The sequence below is a fragment of the Neomonachus schauinslandi genome, chromosome 2 (assembly GCF_002201575.2).
Source record: "Neomonachus schauinslandi chromosome 2, ASM220157v2, whole genome shotgun sequence".
Taxonomy (NCBI): Eukaryota; Metazoa; Chordata; class Mammalia; order Carnivora; family Phocidae; genus Neomonachus; species Neomonachus schauinslandi.
Genome location: NC_058404.1, coordinates 498848 through 520969, shown reverse-complemented (window position 1 = coordinate 520969; position 22122 = coordinate 498848). Strand labels below are relative to the sequence as shown.

Below are 22122 nucleotides of genomic sequence, written 5' to 3'. Positions count from 1 at the left end.
GGGCATGAGGTTGGGGAAGGGTGCCAGGGCCGGCAAATGTCTGGTCACGTGATGCCGTGTTGACCGTCCCCTTGTCTCCTGCAGATGAGGACGCCAAGGCCCCCCCTCGAAGGCGGTTCTACACGGCGAGTTTGCCTCCTGAGGGGTACGTCCCCGCTCCGCCAGAGCCGCAGGGCAGCCCGGCCTCCGAGGACACCTCGGGCAGCGATGATGCGGGAGGAGGGCGCCAACTCTCAGGTGAGGCGTGATTCCACGGTGTCCCACTTTTATAGACTCACAGTGAGAGGGCCAGGTGAGCATGTCCACAGACGGCCACACAGTGGGCTGGACGTGTCTTGCCACCATTAAAAATGACAGGGAGACAGGCTCAGGTGGGAGGAGCCTGAGCCGGAACGGGGCCGGGGCGTAATTGTTGGTAGGTTAGGAGAAGTTTACTATTAAATACAGCATGATGTCAGTGGTACTTGTTCTGACTTAAGTAGAACTTTTTTCTTGATTTTCCAATTTTTTTATAATTTCTGAGATTGTATATCAATTTTATGATTATGGGAATCACTTCTTTGGCGTCTATTTCATGGACGGACTGAATGACTGTTCTGCTGTTGTGCTGGAACGTCCTGGGAACGTCCTGGGACGAAGGACGGTGAGGCGCCTGCTTTGGGGGGTGTGCTGGCTGCACGGTCGTCAAGGAAAGAGGATTCTGGAGTCGTCCAGTAAAAATTTTACCCAGATGATTTTCTAACGAGTATAAACAACTCTGTACTCTAAAGCTTACCTAATTTGAACATCAAGAAAATGTGGTTTCCTTGTACATCGATCTTCCTGAGTCCCTAATTAAAGGATCAGAAACCATAAAACCAAAAATGGGGTAGCTAAGGAAAAATGTACTCATCTTTTCAAGCCCTGTTGAAAATCTTTGGAATGTAATTATTGGGTGAATAGATTATTTAATCTGAAAACTGCGTTCTTATGAAGATCGGTGACTTTGGTGAGCGTACTTCACATGTACCTCGCGTACTCGGTACCAAATGTGCGGGGACTCCTCCCTGTGCCCCTGGACACGATTCCGCTCACCCGCAGCTGTGCACGGTCAGCTCTGCTGGCGAGGCCAGCGAGGGCCCGGCTGCGTCCTGGACCGCCGCATCGACAGCGTGAGTGTGTCCGGAGACTGCGGGTTCTGAGCTGGGGTGATGTCCTCACAGGACGTGGAGGGGTTGGCACAACTGGGGAAGGGCATCCCGGCCGAAAGGTGCCCCCACGCGGGCAGCCAGCAGCTGGCCTGACGGTGGCCCAGGCTGAGAGCAAAACTGGGAAGACCGGGGGGCTGCCGACTAGAATTCCATGGTAACCTGGCAAATTCACTAGTAAGTTGGACAGCGTTGACTGCAACATTATTACAGGATCTATGTCTGCAACTTGTGAGGCAGAATCTTTCTGTGAATTGTCTCTTCCTCTTACTTGTTGTGGGCGTGGGTCTTCCTTTCCCAGAGGCTGTGATCGGGGAGGGGCGTGGTGGAGATGGGGGCTGATGGGACTTGCGTCCCCACCCCCTCACCCTCTGAGGAGAGCGTGGGCAGGCCCCTCCCTGAGCTGTCTTGCGCACCTCGCTCCGTCCGTTCTGACTCGGGACCCTGAGCAGCCGTCTGCCACTGGGGTCTCTCCGCAGCAGGCGGAGTCGGGGGCTCCTCACGGCCGGGGTCCGTGTCTGGGCTTGAGGAGGCGATTCTTTCTGAAGGCGCTGTGAGCTCGGTTTCCCAAGTCAGTGCTGCTGAAAATGCTGCCCACTTTTCCAGAAGAGCTTGGAATAACTTACTCATCAGAGTGAGGCTGGGAAGTCCGTATCTTTCCCTTTTCAACACTTGGAACCCATCACTGTTTTGGGTTCTGCTTTGTTTACTGTTTATCATGTTTTCTTCCCGTTGTCGGCCCAGGAAGTGGGCCGCTGCAGGGTGCTGGAGTGGATAAAGTTGGAGGAGTGTTCACCCAGGCCTCCTACCAGTGGTCTCCAGAATGAACGAGCGTTCAGAGGCTGTAGCGCCCAGCCCCGCGCAGTGGGTGTGCAGCCTGAGCAGGCTCCAGGTGGGAGGTGTGCAGACCGGGAAGCTGGGAGGAGGAGTCCTGAATCTTTCCGTTTGCAGTTTTAAGCAAAGAGAACATGAGCACTGACGGTGGAAAAGAAGAAAAAGTCAAATTGTTTCTGTTTTTCCAAGAACCACTTCTGGCCATTGACTTCCACTGTGAATACGCAGGACCAGTAAGTCAATGACATAGTAGCTTGGAGAAAACTTTAGGAGAAAAGGGGTGACTCCATCCTGCTTTTGTGTCCACGTGTGTCCAGCAGGCCGGCTGCTTGCGGCCTGCAGGTTCTGTGCACCCTCACCAGGCACTCCTGCAGGGCACGGCTGCGGCCCAGAGCACCTGAGCCCCCAGGCCGCCCGGGGAGCCCCCGTCCATTGGTCATCCTGCACCAACCCCCTCCCCGGGAAGCCCCCATCCCCGTCACCCCTCACTGGCCCCACTGCCTGTGTCCTTGGGCCCTGATGTGAATGCACCTGGGGCTTGTGAACTGTCCTCACTAGGTTTGTTCCAGGCCCACGTGTGTTTGCTGTGGACACAAGCATGTACTCTCGGAGACGCTGTATCGCTGGTGTTCTGCTTGCTGTCCGCACGGCCTTTCCCATTCCGTGGGTAATCTCTGAGTGTAACAGACACAGACTTAAATTCTCTTAGGCCCACCGTTTGTGAGCAGTGGGCCAGTGGCAGCTGTAGGGAAAGGAAGGAGCTTCGTCAAACCAAGTGGGTCCTATCGGACTCCAGGATCCCCCTCCTATGTTTGATTCACACAGGTGCCCTGGTACAGCTTTCGAGAAGAAGAACTTCATGCTCCCGTGCTCCTTCCTGCCTCGGACACCTGGCGTTTCTGTGCTTGCTCACATGGTGTCGCACATTGTTCTCAACGAGCCAGTAAACCGCGACCCATAGCTCTTCCCCGGAAAATGCTAACTGGTTGAGTCACTTCTCTGGCGGGAACACTGTTCAGCTCACCGTCTTGGTGCACCCCCAGGAACGCGGCCCTGTGTGACGTTACATAATGCAGGACCTTACCGTGAAAGTCCTCCCGGGCAGTCAGGTAATAAGTACTGTTAGCCGCTCAGTCATTTCCCCAGCACACCGCCTGGCGGGACCCTGGGGACTCAGGTGCCCTCTGGTGGAAACATGAGCAGACGCAGAGCCTCCTGCAGACGCCCCCAGCTCGTCCCCCGAGCAGCCTCGTGTCACCCACAGAGGGAGAGGCATGCAGTGGCTCCGTGTGCCTGTGTCCTGGGTTGGTCTGAGCCATTGGTCCTGGGGGTGTGGACCCGTCAGAAGTGGTCCAGTGCTGGTGTGGGTGTGGAGGGGAGCACCCGTCACTCCGTCCCCGGGGTTTGGTGAGTGCTCCCGCTATGCCGCGGGAGGTCGTAAGAAAGCTCTGCACCCACTCTGTGTCAGCACCCCTTTCTCTAACAATATCATCGTGGAATTTCATTTTTAATGAGGTTAGTTAAAGGCCTGGAGGGTGTTTTTTGTTGTTAGCTTGTTTTAGTAAAGCTGTCATTTCAAACTTTGTTCTTCGCTCACTGTATATCCCCTGATGTTTATATAAAAATGAAAATTTGTTTTAGCATTCAGTGCTACAAAATGCTTTGGTTGTTAGGAACTGGTGTGCTGCTTCTTATTGGACAAGAAATGTTTTACTCAGATACACTCTTTTTGCTTTGCCTGCCAGGGAGCTCAGATCATAGTTTTTTGTTGTCTTCACCCAGTTGCAGTTGGTTTCCTTGATCTCTGTTCTCTGATAGTTACCTCTCCCCACCTCTCAATGCTTGGGCTTTCTTTTTAGATTGAGTCCTTAAGATGTTGATTTTTCTAAGCTACGCCCTACCTGTTCTGGAAGTAAAAAGAGTAAACAGTGTTCAACCACGAGTTCTCTTAACTAGTAAATGCCTGTTTAATGTTTGTGCTGGCTGCGTGGTCAGGCCCTGGGACCACGAAGACAGCAGACAGGGCCCTGCCTGAGGGGCTCGTCCCCGGGAGACTCACGCGAGCCCCGAGGTAGAGTAGGTTATCTGACAACAGGCAGCAGTGAATGCCGCGGGAGCACAGAGTGACCTCGGGGACATCCGCACGAGTGCGCAGGACTCAGCACGGCAGGCGGGGCACCTGATCCTGTGGAAAGCATGACTTAGGAACGATGGACAGAGGGTAGCAGGACCTCTGGCAAGGAGACGCCAGGTGTGCGGCGTGAGACCCAGCTGTGATGCAGTCAGCCGTGCTCAGCGTCACAGAGGCTGCGCCCGCCCACCGGCGGGGACGGGTGAGCAGGGGATGAGCAGTGCAGGGACTTTGGATGGCGTCCCAGGTGACCTATGGGGTCTGGACTTGGCACGTCTAGGGCACAGGAAGGGAGAGAGGGCGCCGTGACCTAAGCCGTCGCGGGTGATGGAGGGAAGGTGTTCCCACGGGTAGCAGTCAGATGTGTGACTTTCCTCGAGAGAAGGACCCCCCTCCCCACGTCAGTGCTTCTGACTCTGGAGGACCTGCGGTGAGGACACAGAGACCACGACTGTCGTGAGCATCTCTCCTTCTGGTGGACTTGGCCTGGACCCTGCGGTGCCTCCCACGCGGAGGTGAAGGCACTCTCACGCTGTTGGCACGGCAGAGCTTGTCCCCAAGGGCGTCCACACCCCAGCACGTGCCGGGGACAGGTGCACACGTGCGAGCAGGTCCGCCCCCACACGCCGCCCCTGGAGGTCACTGCGCTGGGAGTGGAGACCAGCCCAGAACACAGTGCTGGTGTGAAGCTGCCGTGGGGCGTTCCAGTGACCGGCACGTTTCAAACGCCCCCGAAATTACTGTTTGCACTCTCCCTGTGTGTTTCCCACTGTCTCCAGCGCGCCCTGGTTGGGAGCTCTGTGGGCCTCACTCATCCTTCCGGAAGGAGGGTTCTGTGCTCCGTCGGCCTCCCGGCGTATTAGTCTTACAACTCTCGCCTCTCACATTTGTCGTTGTGGCTCAGTGACGGTTGTCCGCGTTGCTTCCTTCGGCCCCACGTTTAGTCAACGCCTTTGAGCCGCTGAACCAAGAATCCAGCTTTTCGTCAGGCAGTGCCAAGCCTCAAGCCCCCCTCACGTCCTTAGAAACAGAATTGTGGCCGGGTCCATGGTTTCAGTTCAGCTCCAGCAGGGAGCCCAGCAGCCGCTGGTGAGCCCGTAGCTGCAGGTGATCTGGTCGCAGGACGGGTCCTCGTGCATCCACCTCGTTCAGACACGCTTTTCACGGCCACCGCTGCCTGCACCTGACCCTCCTCCCTTCTTCCCTGAATTAAATGTTCTCACCAGCTGTCCTCCGTCTGCCCTTGTGTCTCTCCGTGCTCTGCTCTCAGTGGCAAACCCCTGTGCCCCCCTCCTCCCGCTGCCGCCCACCGCAGTGACCCCTGAGGCTTGCCAAACTGTCGTCGTCATGACACAAGTTCCCGCTGGCCACGGCACAGATTAAGTCCTGGAACCACGACCAGAAAGTGTACACATTACACAGAAATGGGAGGCCCGGTCTCTAGAAGGAGGGCCTTTTCTGGGTACTCCTCTCATCTTTATTGCTTTTGTTTTGCTAAAATGAAAGCACTTTGTTTTCTTGCACACAGAAAATACTTACCACAGGAAAGTCACGCATGACAGACGATGCAGAGACAGGAAGGCAGCACATAAGGCCGCTAGCCAGAGGCTTCGCGTGAGCATCTTCACACGTCCCCCATGCACGCGACGCACGCACGCAGTTTACTTGTCTCTCATGTTGCAGTCCAGAGTTTTCCTTCTCACAGCATATAGATATGTTCATACCGTGTTTTTCAACAGCTGAAATCTGGTGAAATCTGGTGAAAGCAGGTTTCCAGAAGTTTCCACGCTACTGCAGTTCGCACATGTCCGTAAATGCTGCAGTCCAATTTCCTCCTGAACACAGACTCTCACGTAAGAGTAAACATGTTTCCACATTTCAGGACCTGTTCACAAATTATCTTTCAGAAAGCTGTTCCAGTTCACGGTCCTGAAGGCTGACTAAAGTTCACTTTCTCCCAGAGCCGGGCCTTTTCAGCCGGAACTTTTAGCCCCTTCCCTGGACAGCATGTCCTGCTGGTCGTGTGAGGAGACCATGCGTCCGGGACGGTCTTCCTGAGCCGCAGAGCTTGGTGGACAGATCTGCCTCTGCAGAAACCGAAACTTTCTTCACGGCCAAGTACACTGCGTGCATGGTTAAAACACAAAGGAACAAAATAGGAAAGGATATTCGCACATTTCACGTCGGTGAAAGTGAATTTCCTAAAAATGTGGCAAGCCATCACCCTGGTAGAATGAGCAGAACAGAAATGACAACACCCTGAAGAACAAATAAAAACAACTATCTTAATAAACGTATGAAAACACCCTTTTATGGCTCTTTACCTTTGGAATTTTTATGTGAAATGTTTGATCCATCTGAAATATATTTTGTTAGAACAGGTGTAGGTCCATCTCTCTTTTTTTAAAATAGATTTACCCTTTTAAATCCAATACCTTTTCTCGAATTATCTATTAATTTTCCTTAATGGTTTTTTTCAAATCTATGTAAGAGAGCAAATCCCCACCTACCCCTGACCTTGGCTCTGCTCCTCGGGACTCTCTGGACCAGCCCTTCCTTCCCAGCTGCCCCCAGTGGTATTTGGGGCTGGACGGGCCTCAAGACGGTTGGGTGGACGGGAGCACCGCACGCCAGCTGAGGGGCAAGCACAGATGGCCGTCCCTGCTCCTCGCCCCTCCCTGGAGCCCCTCCGGTGCCCCAGGACCAGGACCTTGTGAAGGGGGGTCGACTGCAGGAGACTCGGGCTTGGTGAGTGTGGCCCGTGCGGGGGCGGGGCTCGCACTGGACAAATCACCATCTCCACCCATTCTCTTATCATTGTCATGTTTTTCAGAAGAGCCCCATCATCTTGAGAACTCCCCAGGTTTACTGATCTGCAAACTGATCAGTTATTAATTCTTAGGTAACTGCATACATCTCTCTATGACTTGCCCCAATACTGATTGCTGTGTATTTCATGATGGCGTCCACTTTTTTTTAGTTTTGTTTTTTGTTTTTTGTTTTGAGAGGGAGAGGGAGAGAGACTCTCAAGCAGGCTCCCCACTCAGCATGAAGCCTGACACAGGGCTTAATCTCACGACCCCGAGATGATGATCTGAGCCAAAATCAAGAGATGGATGCTCAACCGACTGAGCCCCCAGGCGCTCCTTGTAGTTATTATAACATATTTTATGAAATTTCTGTAGACCCCAAAGTTTGATGAGGGCTAAAAATCTGGAATTAGGTCGTGTCCCTACTTATAATTACAGTGACAACACGAGAAACGACCTCCGTGAAGTCAATTTGCCTTGATGCGCATCCCGCCGGGCTGGCTCCACTTGTCTAGAATCATGAACAGCTGGGCAGAGCCTTGACCGCAGTTCTGTCTTTCTTCCTCCAGTGGCTGGTGTGGGTGTGTTTCTCCTTCCTGCGTGGACGTGCCTGCCTCGTCCAGCCCTCCCCTCCTCGTCCCTCTGGCTTGGTGCCACAGAGAGGGGGCATGCACCTGGCCGGCGCTCAGTCCTGGCAGCCTTGTCCCAGGAGGGCTCCGGGGCAGCAGGCCCAGGATTCTGAGTACCGGTCACCTCCGCCACTCGGGGACCGCCAGGGCATCTGCGCCCATTCAGAGAGCTGTTACGCATAAGCCGCGCCCGGTTCCCTACCGAGACAGGTGGCGAGGCCCCTCCACCACGCCAGGCTGTCTGCAGCATCCCCCTGCTGCCCGTGGGGCTATTCTTGCCGTCCCTCTTCCCTGGGCTGGTCCCTGCTGCCGGCCGAGCCTTGGATTGTTTCCACAACACAAAGTATATTTAACACCTAAATAATTTATTGTTAGCATATACCCACAAAACTACTTACATCTCTTCACGACAGAATGTACCTGTGTATCGATGGAGCCAGCTTGCTTTAGGTTATGATAACATTTGTATTATATTTTCATTATTATAGTTTTAGTGACTACAACAGTTACAGTCTGTTCAGCGACAACAAACTGCCGTTTAGCTTTCCCGGTCTCGTTTCAGCGACTGAAAATGCTCCCTGGGGTTATCAGGTGTCTTCTGGCATGTTCCCTGCGGCTTGTTGCTTTTTTTTATTATTATTATTATGTTCAGTTAGCGACTGTATAGTACATCATTAGATTTTGATGTAGTGTTCAATGATTCGTCATTTGCCTATAACACCCAGTGCTCATCACATCATGTGCCCTCTTACTACCCATCACCCGGTGACCCCATCCTCCACCCCCCTCCCTTCTGAAACCCTCAGTTTGTTTCCCGGAGTCCAGAGTCTCTCATGGTTCGTCTCCCTCTCTGATTTCCTCCCATTCAGATTTCCCTCCTTTCCCCTGTGGTCCTCTGTGCTGTTTCTTATGTTCCACATATGAGTGAAGCCATATGATAATTGACTTTCTCTGCTTGACTTATTTCACTTAGCATAATCTCCTCCACTCCCATCCATGTTGATGTAAAAGTTGGGTATTCAACCTTTCTGATGGCTGAGTAATATTCCATTGTATATATGGACCACATCTTCTTTATCCATTCATCTGTTGAAGGGCATCTCGGCTCCTTCCACAGTTTGGCTATTGCGGACATTGCTGCTATGAACATTGGGGAGCATATGGCCCTTCTTTTCACTACATCTGTGTCTTGTGCAATTGCTTGGTTGTAAGGTAGCTCTATTTTTAACGTCTTGAGGAACCTCCATACTGTTTTCCAGAGTGGCTGCACCAGCTTGCATTCCCACCAACAGTGTAGGAGGGTTCCCCTTTCTCCGCATCCCCGCCAACATCTGTCGTTTCCTGACTTGTTAATAGCCATTCTGACTGGTGTGAGGTGGTATCTTAATGTGATTTTAATTTGGATTTCCCTGATGCAGAGTGATGTTGAACATTTTTTCATGTGTCTGTTGGCCATTTGGATGTCTTCTTTGGAGAAATGTCTGTTCATGTCTTCTGCCCATTTTTTTAATTATTTGTTTTTTGGGTGTTGAGTTTGAGAAGTTCTTTATAGATCTTGGATACCAGCCCTTTATCTGTAGTGTCATTTGCAAATATCTTCTCCCATTCTGTCGGTTGCCTCTTTGTTTTATCCACTGTTTCCTTTGCTGTGCAGAAGATTTTTATCTTGATGAAGTCCCAAAAGTTCATTTTTGCCCTTGCTTCCCTTGCCTTTGGAGATGTGTCTTTTTTTTTTTTTTTTAAGATTTTATTTATTTATCTGAGAGAGGCAATGAGATAGAGCATGAGAGGGGGGAGGGTCAGAGGGAGAAGCAGACTCCCCGCTGAGCAGGGAGCCCGATGCGGGACTCGATCCCGGGACTCCAGGATCATGACCTGAGCCGAAGGCAGTCGCTTAACCAACTGAGCCACCCAGGCGCCCCTGGAGACGTGTCTTAAAAGAAGTTGCTGCAGCTGAGGTCGAAGAGGTTACTACCTGTGTTCTCCTCTAGGATTTTGATGGATTCCTGTCTCACATTGAGGTCTTTCATCCATTTTGAGTCTATTTTTGTGTCTGGTGTCAGAGAATGGTCCAGTTTAATTCTGCATGTCGCTGTCCAATATTCCCAATATTAAAGAGACTGGATACTCTTTTTTTTTCCCCCCCACTGGATACTCTTTTTCCATTGGACATTCTTTCCTGCTTTGTCAAAGATGAGTTGACCATAGAGTTGAGGGTCCATTTCTGGGCTCTCTATTCTGTTCCATTGATCTATGTGTCTGTTTTTGTGCCATACCATACTGTCTTGATGATGACAGCTTTGTAATAGAGCTGGAAGTCTGGAATTGTGATGCCGCCGGCTTTGCATTTCTTTTTCAACATTCCTCTGGCTATTCGGGGTCTTTTCTGGTTCCATACAAATTTTAGGATTATTTTTCCATTTCTTTGAAAAAAGTGGATGGTATTTTGATGGGGATTGCATTGAATGTGCAGACTGCTCTAGGCAGCATTGACATTTTCACAATATTTGTTCTTCCAGTCCATGAGCATGGAACATTTTTCCATCTCTTTGTGTTTTCCTCCATTTCCTTCATCAGTGTCCTGTGGTTTCTAGAGTACAGATCCTTCACCTCTTTGGTTAGGCTCCTTGCTTTGACTGTCTTCCTGGCTGGGCTGGTTCCCAGTGAGCTTGCAGGAATGTTGGTTTGAGCGTTCCCCTGCAAGAGCTCTTCCTTCTTCAGCCTTCCCCTGGGAAGTCTGACTCCATGCTTGGTTCACGGCCGTCTCCAAAGCCCACACACGTTTCCCATCACATTACAGGGGCTCCTCACTCTCGTGGTTCCTGTCCCATCTGCCCAGTAACTTTGCCCTTTGCGCTCCCAGGTGGGGTGCAGTGCAGGTTTGAAACCCAGGAGCAGGACCCCGGTCTGCCTGGCGTTCAGCTGGGAGTGCGGCAGGCAAGCCGGGGCCACGTCCCCAGTGGATCCAGCTCAGGACACTGAGCAGGGTCACTTCTCTGGTGAGCCCCGCCCAGTGCGTCAGCACGTGTGCCTGTCGGCTTCTGTGCGGCCCGTTCTCAGCAGCCCTCACCACCCACACGTCTTCCACGGCGCTCCTGAGGTCCCAGACGCTTGGCTCACTGTCCCGCTCGCAGACGTCCCTCCTGAGGGCCCCACACCCCCGCCATCCGCAGCTGTGCCACCTGAGAGGGCTTCCCACAGGTCCTGCTTCCGACCTGGTGCTGAAGGCTTGCTGGGTGTCCCCTCAGCTTCCTCACTGTGACCTGTGACAGCCCGCAGTGTCCTCTAAGACGTGCCCCACGAGACCCCTCTGGCCCAGCCCAGGCATCATTCCTCATGTCTGTGCTCTGCCCACCAGTGTCTGCACACCGTCATCTCTATGTGTGTCGTCTTTCTCTCCCCTCTGGGCTCACTTGCCTGCCTAGTGGGGGGACAGCTCAGACTTGTGTGCCCAGAAATAAGCCCGGCCATACGGTCAATGAACCTTGGACAAAGGGGGCAAGAATATGCAATTGGAAAAAACAGTCTCTTCAACAAATAGTGTTGGGATAACTGGACAGCAACATGCAAAACAATGAAACTGGGCCACTTTCTTACCCACACACAAAAACAAACTCAGAATGGATGAGAGACCTAAATGGGAGACCTGAAACCACAAAAATGCTAGGAGAAAACATGGGGGGGAAGCTCTTTGACATAGTTCTTATGAGTGATTTTTCAGATTTGACACCAAAAGCAGAGTCAATAAGAGCAAAAAATAAAATGACCAATTGGGACCATATGAAACTAAAAGGTTTTGCACAGTGAAGGAAACAACAAAACAAAAAGGCAGCCTACTGAATGGGAAAAACATTTGCAAAGTATATATCCAATAAGGGGTTAATGTCCCAAATATAAAAAGAATTCTTACAACAGTAGCCAAAAAACAGTCTGATTGAAAAATGGGCAGAAGACATGAACAGACATTTCTCCAAAGAAGACATCCAAATGGCCAACAGACACACGAAAAAGTTCTCAACATCATTCGGCATCAGGGAAATCCAAATCAAAATCACATTAAGATACCACCTCACACCCGTCAGAATGGCTAAAATTAACAAGTCAGGAAATGACAGATGTTGGCGAGGATGCAGAGAAAGGGGAACCCTCCTACACTGTTGGTGGGAATGCAAGCTGGTGCAGCCACTCTGGAAAACTGTATGGAGGTTCCTTAAACAATTCAAAAAGAGCTACCCTGTGACCCAGCTCTTCCACTTCCGGGCACATAACCCCAGGGAATGGAAACAGGATCTCAAGGACATGCCTGCCTCCCATGTTCATTGTGCGCTCTTGACAGTAGCTGAAACATGGAACAACCATACATGTCCATCAAAGGGTGAATGGACAAAGGCCATATCGTGTACATACAACAGAATATGGTTCAGCCATGAGGAAGAGAGAAGTCCTGCATTTGCAACGACGTGGATGGACTTCGAGGGTATTATGCTACATGAAATAAGTCTGAGGGGGAAAGTTGAATCCTGCATTATGTCATATATGTGGAATCTAAACACAGAAGGCAAAGCCCTAGAAACAGAGCATAGGAAAGTGGTTGCTAGTGGTTGGGAGAAATAGGGAGAGGTTGGGAGAGGGTCCAGATTTTCAGCTATACAATGAGTCATGTGTGGGTTGCCCAACGTGTAGAGCTGGGGAGGGATGCCGTGGAGGGAAGGGCTCATGCAGAACCTGCAGTAATCATACTGAGAAGCACCCCCATCCAGAAGGATTCTCATGAAATGCCAAAGTAGCAGCCCCCCCAGTACGTGCCAAAGTGTTGCCGAGGAGGACCCCGACTTCCCTGAGCTGCAGGCCTCAGGGCCGCACATCGTCGATGGCAGCTGAGCAGACTCTCTGCCGAGCAGGCTCACGCTAGTTCTCAACGCACCAGGTCACAGGGCTGGGTCCAAAAGGAGCATCTGTGCGGGGCTCCCAGGTTCAGAGCACGGCAGGTGCACAATCTCCCTTGACTGTGGTCCCCATGCCTGGCTGTGCACTGAGCTTTCGTGACGGAACTCCGTCAGCATCACCGGACAAGAAGGTACATCACCTGGTGGCGGATGGTGGGAGGTGCCGGGTGAAGTGGAAGAGAAGTGTGCAGGGAGTCTGCATCCACATGATCTGCCAGACTCCTGACCTGTTTGGGCCGCATTTTTCTCTCTGTATAATGAGGGGTTTGAATAGACGGTTTTCTGAATTCTCTCCCAGTTTTAAGGGTGAGTGCATTTAAATTTCCTTGAACTAATTGTCCTATAAAGTGACAATGGGTAGAGAAGATTCATGAAAATAATTCTGACGCAGCGTCTCTGACCTGTCCTCTGTCCCACAGCGAGTCAGCGACGCGCACCACAGGCTCACAGGCCAGTGACGGGGTGGGGCACGCAAACACGATGCCGATGGTGGGGGGCAGGCTGTTCAGCAGACCGGGTGTTCCCAAGAGCACGGAGGCCGGGATGGGACAGGGGCTGAGCCCAGTGGGGCCGCCCTTCACTCGGCCCACGGTCACCGCAGACAGGTGGCGGCCCACGTCCGAGGCTGCTTTCTCCATCTCGTCCCCACAGCCTAGCCCGACCACGCCCCGAAGATGACCGGCGATACCAAGAGCATCTTGCGGTGCTTTCCGACGGCATCAGGGAAGTGACGGTGCACAGACCACGTTCTCCCAGGTGTGGCTGGCGGGACCCTCCAGAAAGGCACTCTGTGACTCCACGTAACCCATTCTCCCATCATCACATGGACACAGATTTGGTTACCGGTGACCCATGGTTTCACATGGGATTTCACAAATTCTTCTCCAGGGCAATTTGCACCTTCTTGTAAATTATCCGAGAAATAGGGAATGAAAAATAGTGTGAACATGGGACAGGGGTGTGGTTCCTGCCACCATTGACTGTAGACACAGTATAAAAATGGTAATGTGGAATCAAGGACTTTGCTAAGCCTCTGCCATCGCCTGAAATAATGAGGTAGTACCAGAACCCTGTGAATTCTGCACAGAAATCTCACTGCATTCCCAAACTCAGTCCCATTCTGAATCTCCGCGTCTTCAGAGCCTCTCAAGAACACGAGTTTGCCCAAAACCAGTCATTGTGAAGTAGCAGGTGTCCACGAATGAGCCAGATGTTGGCAAGGATGTGGAGAAAGGGGAGCCCTCCTACACTGTTGGTGCAGTGGTGGGTCTCTACTTCCGACCGGCAGACCTCATGAAGGAGGCCTCACGCCCGGTGTCCTCCAGGCCATTCTCATCTCTGGTGGCATCTCTGAGAGCTTGCCAAAGCCACCAGGGTCCCAGCCATCCAGGACCCTACATGAACTCACCGGTAACCTAAGGAACCCCCATTAGGAAACAGTCAAGGAACCCGGATCTCCTCTAGATTCACCCCAATCAGTCTGATAGGGAGAGAGAAGCCCCACATAAGAGGGTGCCTTTTGGTTGTGTGAATACCACAGAGTAACTCTGAGGATCCCGAGATCTAAGTGGACCGCATGTCGCTATACTTCCGGCCCCAAAAGACAGTTGATGCCTATTTGTGGACAAGAGAAATAAGCATCGTTTGCTGTGAACTTCAGAGCACGAGTTGCTCTGCACAGTGTCTTTATTTTCTGTAGCCGGCTGGATCTGAAATGCGAGCTCTTCATTGAGAACCTAGTATGTCAAACATTGGAGAAACAAAAGTGGCTGAAACGTAGCCCTTAGAGCTCGCAGGTGAGTAATAAAGCCGGTAACAGGTCTTCTCCTCCCGTGCTGCGCATTTCTAGTGGCAGGAGAACCCTGGGGACGAAGGAGGCTGGCAGGTCTGAGCTGGGCTTGGCAGTAAGCGAAGGCGGCTCATAAACAAGAGGAACAATTTAGTTTTAGGCACAGAGAATGAAGAATCATGAGAAGGTCTAGTATGTTCATGTGAAAAGTGTTGTAAAGGGTCAGATTTATCATTTCACCATATTTTTACAAATTATTCTACATTACTAGGAGTTCTGCATGTAACCCAGCCAAACAGCTGTGTTCTGTTCTGCTTATAAAAGTAGTTACATTCGTTTGTGTGTAGGCATTGCCCAAGGGACATACATGGTCTATAGGTTGTTCTGAAATGTTAACACTTAAAATAAATGGACCTTTATATTGACTGTGTTGCCTACATATCAGATCTAATTACTAACACACGTTACTGTTTTTCAAAAGAAATGTTGAACCATGTCTGGGTCTGTATTGACTGCAGTTTTCAAGCTAAGTTGCATCAAGATGTTATCCTTAGGACACAAATAGGGGAAATAGTCGCTAAGCCCCACAGCCGTGCGGGATGTCACGGGACCGCAGAAGGGCGGGGCGGCTGCTCGTAACCCTGGGAGCAGACTTGGCACGCTCGGTGTCTGGTTACCAGTTGGCCTGTCTGGAAGCTGCTGTGAAGCCCGTCCTACCTGCAGAGAACAGATTCACACAAGGAAAATCTGAGCTCTGACGCCCTGAACAACTATGCAGATGGGTGTTCAGGGGCCGCTGGGGCTGCAGGTCTGGTGGACATGGATGGACCAGGCACCGTGTGTGAGGCTGCCTCCACCACACAGGTCGGGGCCACGTCAGGAGAGGGTTGGTGTGTCCACCCTGGCCGTCACACCCTTCCTGTTCCTTGCTTCACGTCTTTCCTGGAGGTGAGAGGCGAGAGGCGGGTGCCCGGCGTCCCCACATCTCCAGCTCAGGGGGTCTGGGACACGGACGCACCTGCCCAGCATACAGCCTGCCCGCTCGGCCTGCGACTTCCCTCCTCGTCCCTGGTCTGTCTTGTTCTTGGAGGACATGTTTACTCCATGCAAACCTTCTGTATCTCGGTATTTATTGAATAACTTCTGTGTCTCTTCCTTACTTACACTGTCTTAATTACTTTCCTGATTGCCCATTCTTTAACTTTTTTTATTTATTGCCCATAATTTAACTTTAATGAGTTGTTTCATGGTTTTAACATTTTATCTAAGGGATTTGGGATTTTATTGCCATATATTAAACCATTTATTTTATTAATTCAAAACTTTCACCATTTTATTGGTCATCTTATTGAAAGTTATCACAGAGAATTATTCTAAATATGAATTGTTTTGAGAAGTCCATATCCGAGTGTTTTTGTGGGCGAGGCACCACCTAATTATCCTTCCGCTAAATGCCTATTTCTCAGTTTTCAAGACTAAAGTTTCATTTTCCAAAGACAGAGAACTCAAGCCTATTCAGAACTAACTAGAGAACTGGGAGATGATTTCAGTATCAAAACCTGTTTCAGAAAAGAAGGCAGGAAGTAATGAGGCTGAAGATTATTAGGTCGTGTATGTTGACCGCGTATTTGTTATGTTCTTGTGAAGTAGATATTTAGTGTGGCAACAGATCAGAACATCTTATCAGAACAAAGTGGTCTGATAGCCATCAGGCAGACAGACTTATAATCATGAGGAATTTATTATCTAGATGGTAGTGTTTTGTTTTTGTTTTTGAGAGGATGAGTCAGAGAGAGAGAGAGAGAAAGGGAGAGGGAGCGGAGAGGATCTCAAGCAGACTCCCCGCTCAGCACGGAGCCCAGCACGGAGCTCGATCCCACGAGATCACGACTGGAGCCGAAACCAAGAGTCTGACACTACGAGCCACCCAGGCGCCCCCAGATTGTAGGGTTTGAAGCCTGGTGCCCTTTGTATGACATGAAGGTCCCGTGCGTTCTTTGGATGTTATTTGGGATTAAAAGCTAAATTATAGCTTGGAACTGAAGCGAAGCCCAGGCAGACCTCTTCCCTGTGGCCAGCCGTCATGTTGCTTCCCCTTCTTGCTCTCTTTGGAAATTTCTGCTCTAGATATCCAGAACCAATTAAAAATAAGAGTGAGCAAATCCATTTTTTAAAGTTACAGGGAACTCTTAAAGTCCCCTCTGCCCAGTAGACGGGCCCCTGCCTGGCTCTCCCGTGTCCCTGTCCCCTCAGTCTCGGGGTGGGGAGGGTAGTCCCGAGAGCCAGGCAACCACATCCTGACGAAACCCGCACCCCATTTTCACTTTGCCGAATGTGTGCAGTCGGCACCGGTCACTGGCCAATACTGTCCTGAATTTGAGGCAAACAACAGACTACGGAAGTAATACGAGGGGCGCCTGGGCGGCTCAGTCAGTGAAGCATCTGCCTTTGGCTCAGGTCATGATCTCAGGGTCCTGGCATCGAGTCCCACATCTGGCTCCCTGCTCAGCGGGGAGTCTGCTTCTCCTTCTCCCTCTGTCGTTCTCTCTCAAATAAAAAATCTTTGAAAACGAAAGTAATTTGAAGCACCTCATATCTTCATATTTTAACAGGCCTGCCATGTGTATGGTTTAGATCAACACTAACTGTAAGCTTACTACTTTGCATTTAGCATCTAGAGGACACTGAGAGCCAAAGGGTAATTATCAAATGCATTTGTAGCCTTAGCTTTGCATCTAGAATAAAACTCACATTTCCTTTAAAATACTTAGCTTTTTTTTAATGCAACATGGTACAGCTGTGAGAATTGGAATAAGCTGGAGACTATGGCTATTTTTGGTATCTAACTATTTCTACTATAGCAGTTCATCAGAATGTAGGTGCCAAATAGTAGCTGAGAGAACTTTGACAAATTGTGATTATTTTTAAAATTAGCGTGTCTGAAAGGTATGTTTTGGGGATGGCAGCTTTTCAAAATTAGTGTGCTTCTCAGATTTATAAATAGACCACTGGCTCCCTAATATAAATGTTCCCATAGCTCTCATTGTGTATGAGGGTTTGAAGAAGGCAAGATTGCAGGTGTGTAGTGGGCCAGTGAAGACGGAATGTTCTGGAGTCAATGGAGGAGTGCATGTTTGGACAAAGTCCCTTCGAGGAGCGGCAACCCAGCTTCTCTGGTGAGATGCAAGGTCACAGACAGAGAAAGAGAGACAGAGAGATAGAGATAGAGACAGAGAGAATGAGAGAGACACAGACTGAGACAGAGACAGACTGAGAGAGACAGAGACAGACTGAGACTGAGAGACAGACAGGGACACAGACACAGAAAGAGAGACAGAGACATACAGAGACTAAGAGAGAGAGACAGAGACATACAGAGACACAGAGACTGAGACAGAGACAGACTGCGACAGAGATGGACACAGAAACAGAAGACAGAGACACAGAGACACAGAGACGGAGGCAGCCCCTTAGCTGATGCAGCAATAGCCTCAGAGCCTTCACGGTTGTCCCGTGTTCAACGCTGGGGCTTCAGGGTGAGCACGTCACAGCCCCTGACGCCGCACTCTCGTTGGAGGCCTGCCGGGCACATCCACAGCCAACCCATTGCTGCTGGACCGTGAGTCCATCTTCATTTCAAAATGTGACCTCGTGCTGGTTCACACGGGCAAGGCGACCCTAGTTATGACTTGTTCTCACATCCGAGTAGCTCTTAGAAGGCACCAAAGTAAAATTTTAAAAAATAGGAATTAATGTGTTTCCCCCAAGGCTGCAGGCCTGAAATTTTACTTCCAATAAAATTGCAACAGCTCTTACATCCCTGAAATCTCACCATTTGTCATGATTGTAGCAACGGTGAACATGTGTGTATCTGTCTCCGTGCAGGCCTCTCTGGAAGAACACGTCCGCCGCTCATTTAGTTAAGGGTAAGTCCCAGGTTCCTCGATCACGTAGTTACTTGAGATAAAGTTGAGAATCACTGAAGTAAATATTTTAAATTCCTTTTCTACCGAATCTGCAAGATTCTAATGGAAAACGTAACCTAATATGTTTGTTATGGTTCCATTGTACAGAAAATGGTTGTATTTGAATTTTTGTTTTTATAGATGAGGATCTTCATGATCAACCAAAGAGAAGAAGAGCAAGAAAGCATAAATCCAAGAAAAGTTTTAAAAATCCCAATAATGATCATGCAGAACAAGCAGAATTAAAGAAACAGCAGAGTCTTTCACAAGAAAAACTGCAGCCACGGCCCACAGATGGCCCCACAATCAGTAAAAATAAAAAGAGGAAACTGAAGAAGAAGCAGCAGATGAAGAGGAAGAAAGCTGCCGGCTTACTGACCACAGCCTCTGGCCGCAACTTCATGTACCAGCCCGAGGAGGGCGACAGCGAGCAAGAAGCCCTGAGAGAGAGTGACGGGGAGGATGCTGCAGATGCCCTCAGGGAGGACGGTGCAGACGCCCTCAGGGAGGACGGTGCAGACGCCCGCGGGGAGGACGGTGCAGACACCAATGAGGAAGACATTAAAAGTACCAATGAAAAGGCAGATGATATCCTAAGGTTTCTAAAGTCAACACAAGAAATTTACTTTTATGATGGTATGTTTTTTACCGTTCTTTTGAATAATGGCATCCACTTATTTGGAAAAGTAAGCAAATATAAAATATTTAAATGTTTAAAATATAAAACACTAAAATATTCAGTAGTCAAAATAAGTCATTCGTTTTGAGGCAAAGATGAGAATATTTAAACTCTGTCCAGCAAGAATGCAGAATGGCTTGTGCTCGAGGCTGTGGCTCCTCACGTGGCTGGTCTCTGCATCCTCACTGCTTTAAACGCGATTTCAGAGGCTGTTGGTATTCTCAGCTCTATTTCCACAGGAAAGGTCAGTCCAGATTGCAGGTGTGATGAACTCAGGCTCGTTTTCACGAGCTAATCGGGAAGTAAAAGTATAAGCACAACCGTCCCCTCTGAGACATACCTTGATTTACTTCCCACATGTAACTTGCGGATTTAAGATTTTCAGGGAGCGTCTTTGAGCAACTCTCTATATTGATACAGGAGATGAAAAAGGGAAGCACATTTATTCTCATGGATGGTAATTGCTTACGTTTGTGTTGAGGTTTACTGACGGCTGACCTCAGGATCAGGAAGGGGCAGGTGCTGAGTTGAGCCACCATGTTCACACCAAGGACAAAGGCGCTCGGGATGAACCGTTGCCCATTCTGACAACGTTCCTAGTGGATTCAGGGGCTGGGGTGGGTTTAGTGTATCCCGATGTGAGCAAGAATTTGACCTTATGAATAAGACTGAGAAATATTGGCTCTGTGATAATTTGGGGGGTAAGGAAGTGATTTACACAAGGGTGTGAAAATGCCATTGTTAATAGATCAGTTTAACCCTTTCCCCTTTAGCACGTCTATCAGCGCTTTGTCTTAACAGAGCGAAAACAAACTTAATAGCTAAACAAGGCTAGTAGGAACACATAGCTAATACGCGGCAGAGCAGAAGGAGCCTCAGAAAGACCTCAGTACAGGATCCATCGTGTGTGAGTCTAGGAGGTTCTGCGGAAAAGCGCCCAAGAGGGCAGACCCCAGAGGAGGTGACACCACGTGAGGGCTGAGCCCTAACTCCACGGCCTCCTTTCCCCGGGGGCGTCTGCCGGCCATGCATGTGGGCGCTGGAGCGGGGTGCAGGGGAGGGCCGGCCGAGCCCTGGGAAGCTCACCCACCAGTGTGTGCAGCTTCAGCCACAGTGCAGGCCTGTGGGTCTCTCAGAACCTTTGCCAGATGCCAACCTGTGGGGTGCAAGGTAGGGAGAAGCGAGGAGCTTCAACAACATGGTGGACCTCTTCGGCAGTTTTGGGGTGCTGACAAGGTTGACATCCCAGAGGGCCACGCACTTGGAGCAGGGGTGGGTGGAGGTGGCTGAGCCCACCCTGTGTCAGCTCAGTCCCTGCAGGGGCAGGTTGGCCCAGACCACCGCCAGTTTCCATACTCACGCACTCCAACTTAGCAGGCAAAACCACGAGAAGAACGTGCAGTGGAGACATTGATGTTATCAGAAGGCACTGAAAGAGGTATGATTAAGGTGCTCAAAAAAATAGGGAGAAAAAGGTGAAAAATTGGAGAATTTCACCAGATAGCCTCAATCTATTAAGACAGTCAAATGCAAATTGTGAGAAATATAATAACTGAAATTAAGAACTCAATGCTGAGTCTCAGCCGCAGGTCAGGTTCAGCATGAGAGAGATCAGTGGCCGGGAAACAGGCAGGATAGAACCTGCAGATGGGTGCTCGCAGGCGCCGGGGGGACGGGAACGGGTCTGACATGCGTGTACGTGGGGTCCAGGACAGGGCGCTGGGGGCCGTGTGCAGAGGTAATAGTTGGGAGTTCTTCGAAGTTGGGAAAGCCCATCAAGTCATAGACTCAAAATGCTGTATGAAGTCCAAGCGGGACTAAAGCGGAGAACAGCACAGCAAAAGCCGTTGAGTGGGAACGGGGCACCTGAGGCCGGTCTGCAGGGCTGGGCCGTGTTCGTGGCCCTGCCACGGCCCGTGACTCCTAGCGGTGTTTCTGGAAGGCGTCGCAGGAGATGGAGGCCCAGACAGAGGCAGGCCTCCAGCGGCTTCAGTGAGCCCTAGTTCCTTGCTGACGGTTCACATTCTGCTCCAGCGGCCTCTCCTGGCAGCTTCCTCTATCCCCAGCAGCTCATTCTGAGTAGAGACGCGTTAGGTGGGAAGTACCCTCAGCTGACAGAAAGAAACATAAACATGTGTTTCTCTGGGACCCTGGCTTTGCTTAGGTGCCTCCAAGGATGATGCAGACTCTGCTGTGTCCATGGAAGCCAGTCAGGAGCTGTTCCAGCATCTCGAGGCTCACAGCATGGCCCCCTCCGATGTGCGCCTTGTGCATCACATGAAAACGCTATTACTCGTGCGAGACACCGAGAGCCTGCAGCACGCCCTGGAGAGGCTCCCAGCATGTTGTGCCATGCCGCCCGGTACGTACTGGGCCCCTGGGGTCAGCCCCCAAGGCCGGGGGGCAGAGCGTCGGGGACGCGCGTGTGCTTGTGGACACGGGAATATGCTTGCTGTAAGCAGGACTCACGTGACGGGCGCGGAAGGCCCTGTGCCGCCCGATCGTCCAGGCGCTGAGCTGTCTGGGCCAGATGTCATCGGTTTAAATGTCACCCCTTGCCCGCTTCCTCCTCTGCTCTGCTGGTAGGAGGCTGACTTTTTCTGCCCGCTAAGTATCTTGGGGAGACGTGAATTACAAGACAACTTTTCTCTTGTGTACCACCCTTCCTTGGTGCCCTTTCCACACAAACTGTCAGGTGCTGGGGCCAACCGTGCCCCACTCCTCCCAGCACCGGGGTGCTCACTTCGTGTCAGTAGCTTGAAATGGGCGTTGGGGGAAGTATCAGGCCACGGGAGTGTGCAGACGCCAAGGATCAGAAAATCGGGCTCTTCCTAGAGAACCACCGCAGAGCCCACGCCTGACCCACACCAGGCCCGTGGCACCTTTCCAGCTGAATGAATGGAGGGCTTCTGCAGACTTCTCCGAGGGAACGTCAAAGTGGCCACAATGACTGTGTCCACCCAGAAACCTCATGGTGCAGCTGAAAGGTCAAGACTAACATGGTATCAAATCAGGTGAGAGGACAGTAAGGCCATCCCAGGGTGGCACTGGGGTGATGAGCAGGGGAGTGACAGGGACCGTCAACACTTCATTCTCCAGTTGGGGAGGCCGGTCACCGAGCTGGGGTCCCAGAGGTCCTGAATTGGCATGTC

General features: G+C 50.8%; 1 protein-coding gene across 1 annotated transcript in view; it reads left to right on the top strand.

Annotated features, from left to right (window-relative positions):
- The window catches only part of ERICH1 (glutamate rich 1), a 51131-nt gene extending 29289 nt beyond the window's left edge, over nucleotides 1-21842 (top strand). Inside the window, exons 3-6 of the mRNA XM_044911499.1 lie at nucleotides 85-237; nucleotides 18433-18927; nucleotides 21135-21332; nucleotides 21806-21842. Coding sequence (XP_044767434.1) covers nucleotides 85-237; nucleotides 18433-18927; nucleotides 21135-21332; nucleotides 21806-21831 — 872 coding nt within the window. The 3' untranslated portion in view covers nucleotides 21832-21842. The remainder of the gene's footprint in view (nucleotides 1-84; nucleotides 238-18432; nucleotides 18928-21134; nucleotides 21333-21805) is intronic.
- Nucleotides 21843-22122: the final 280 nt, after the last annotated feature.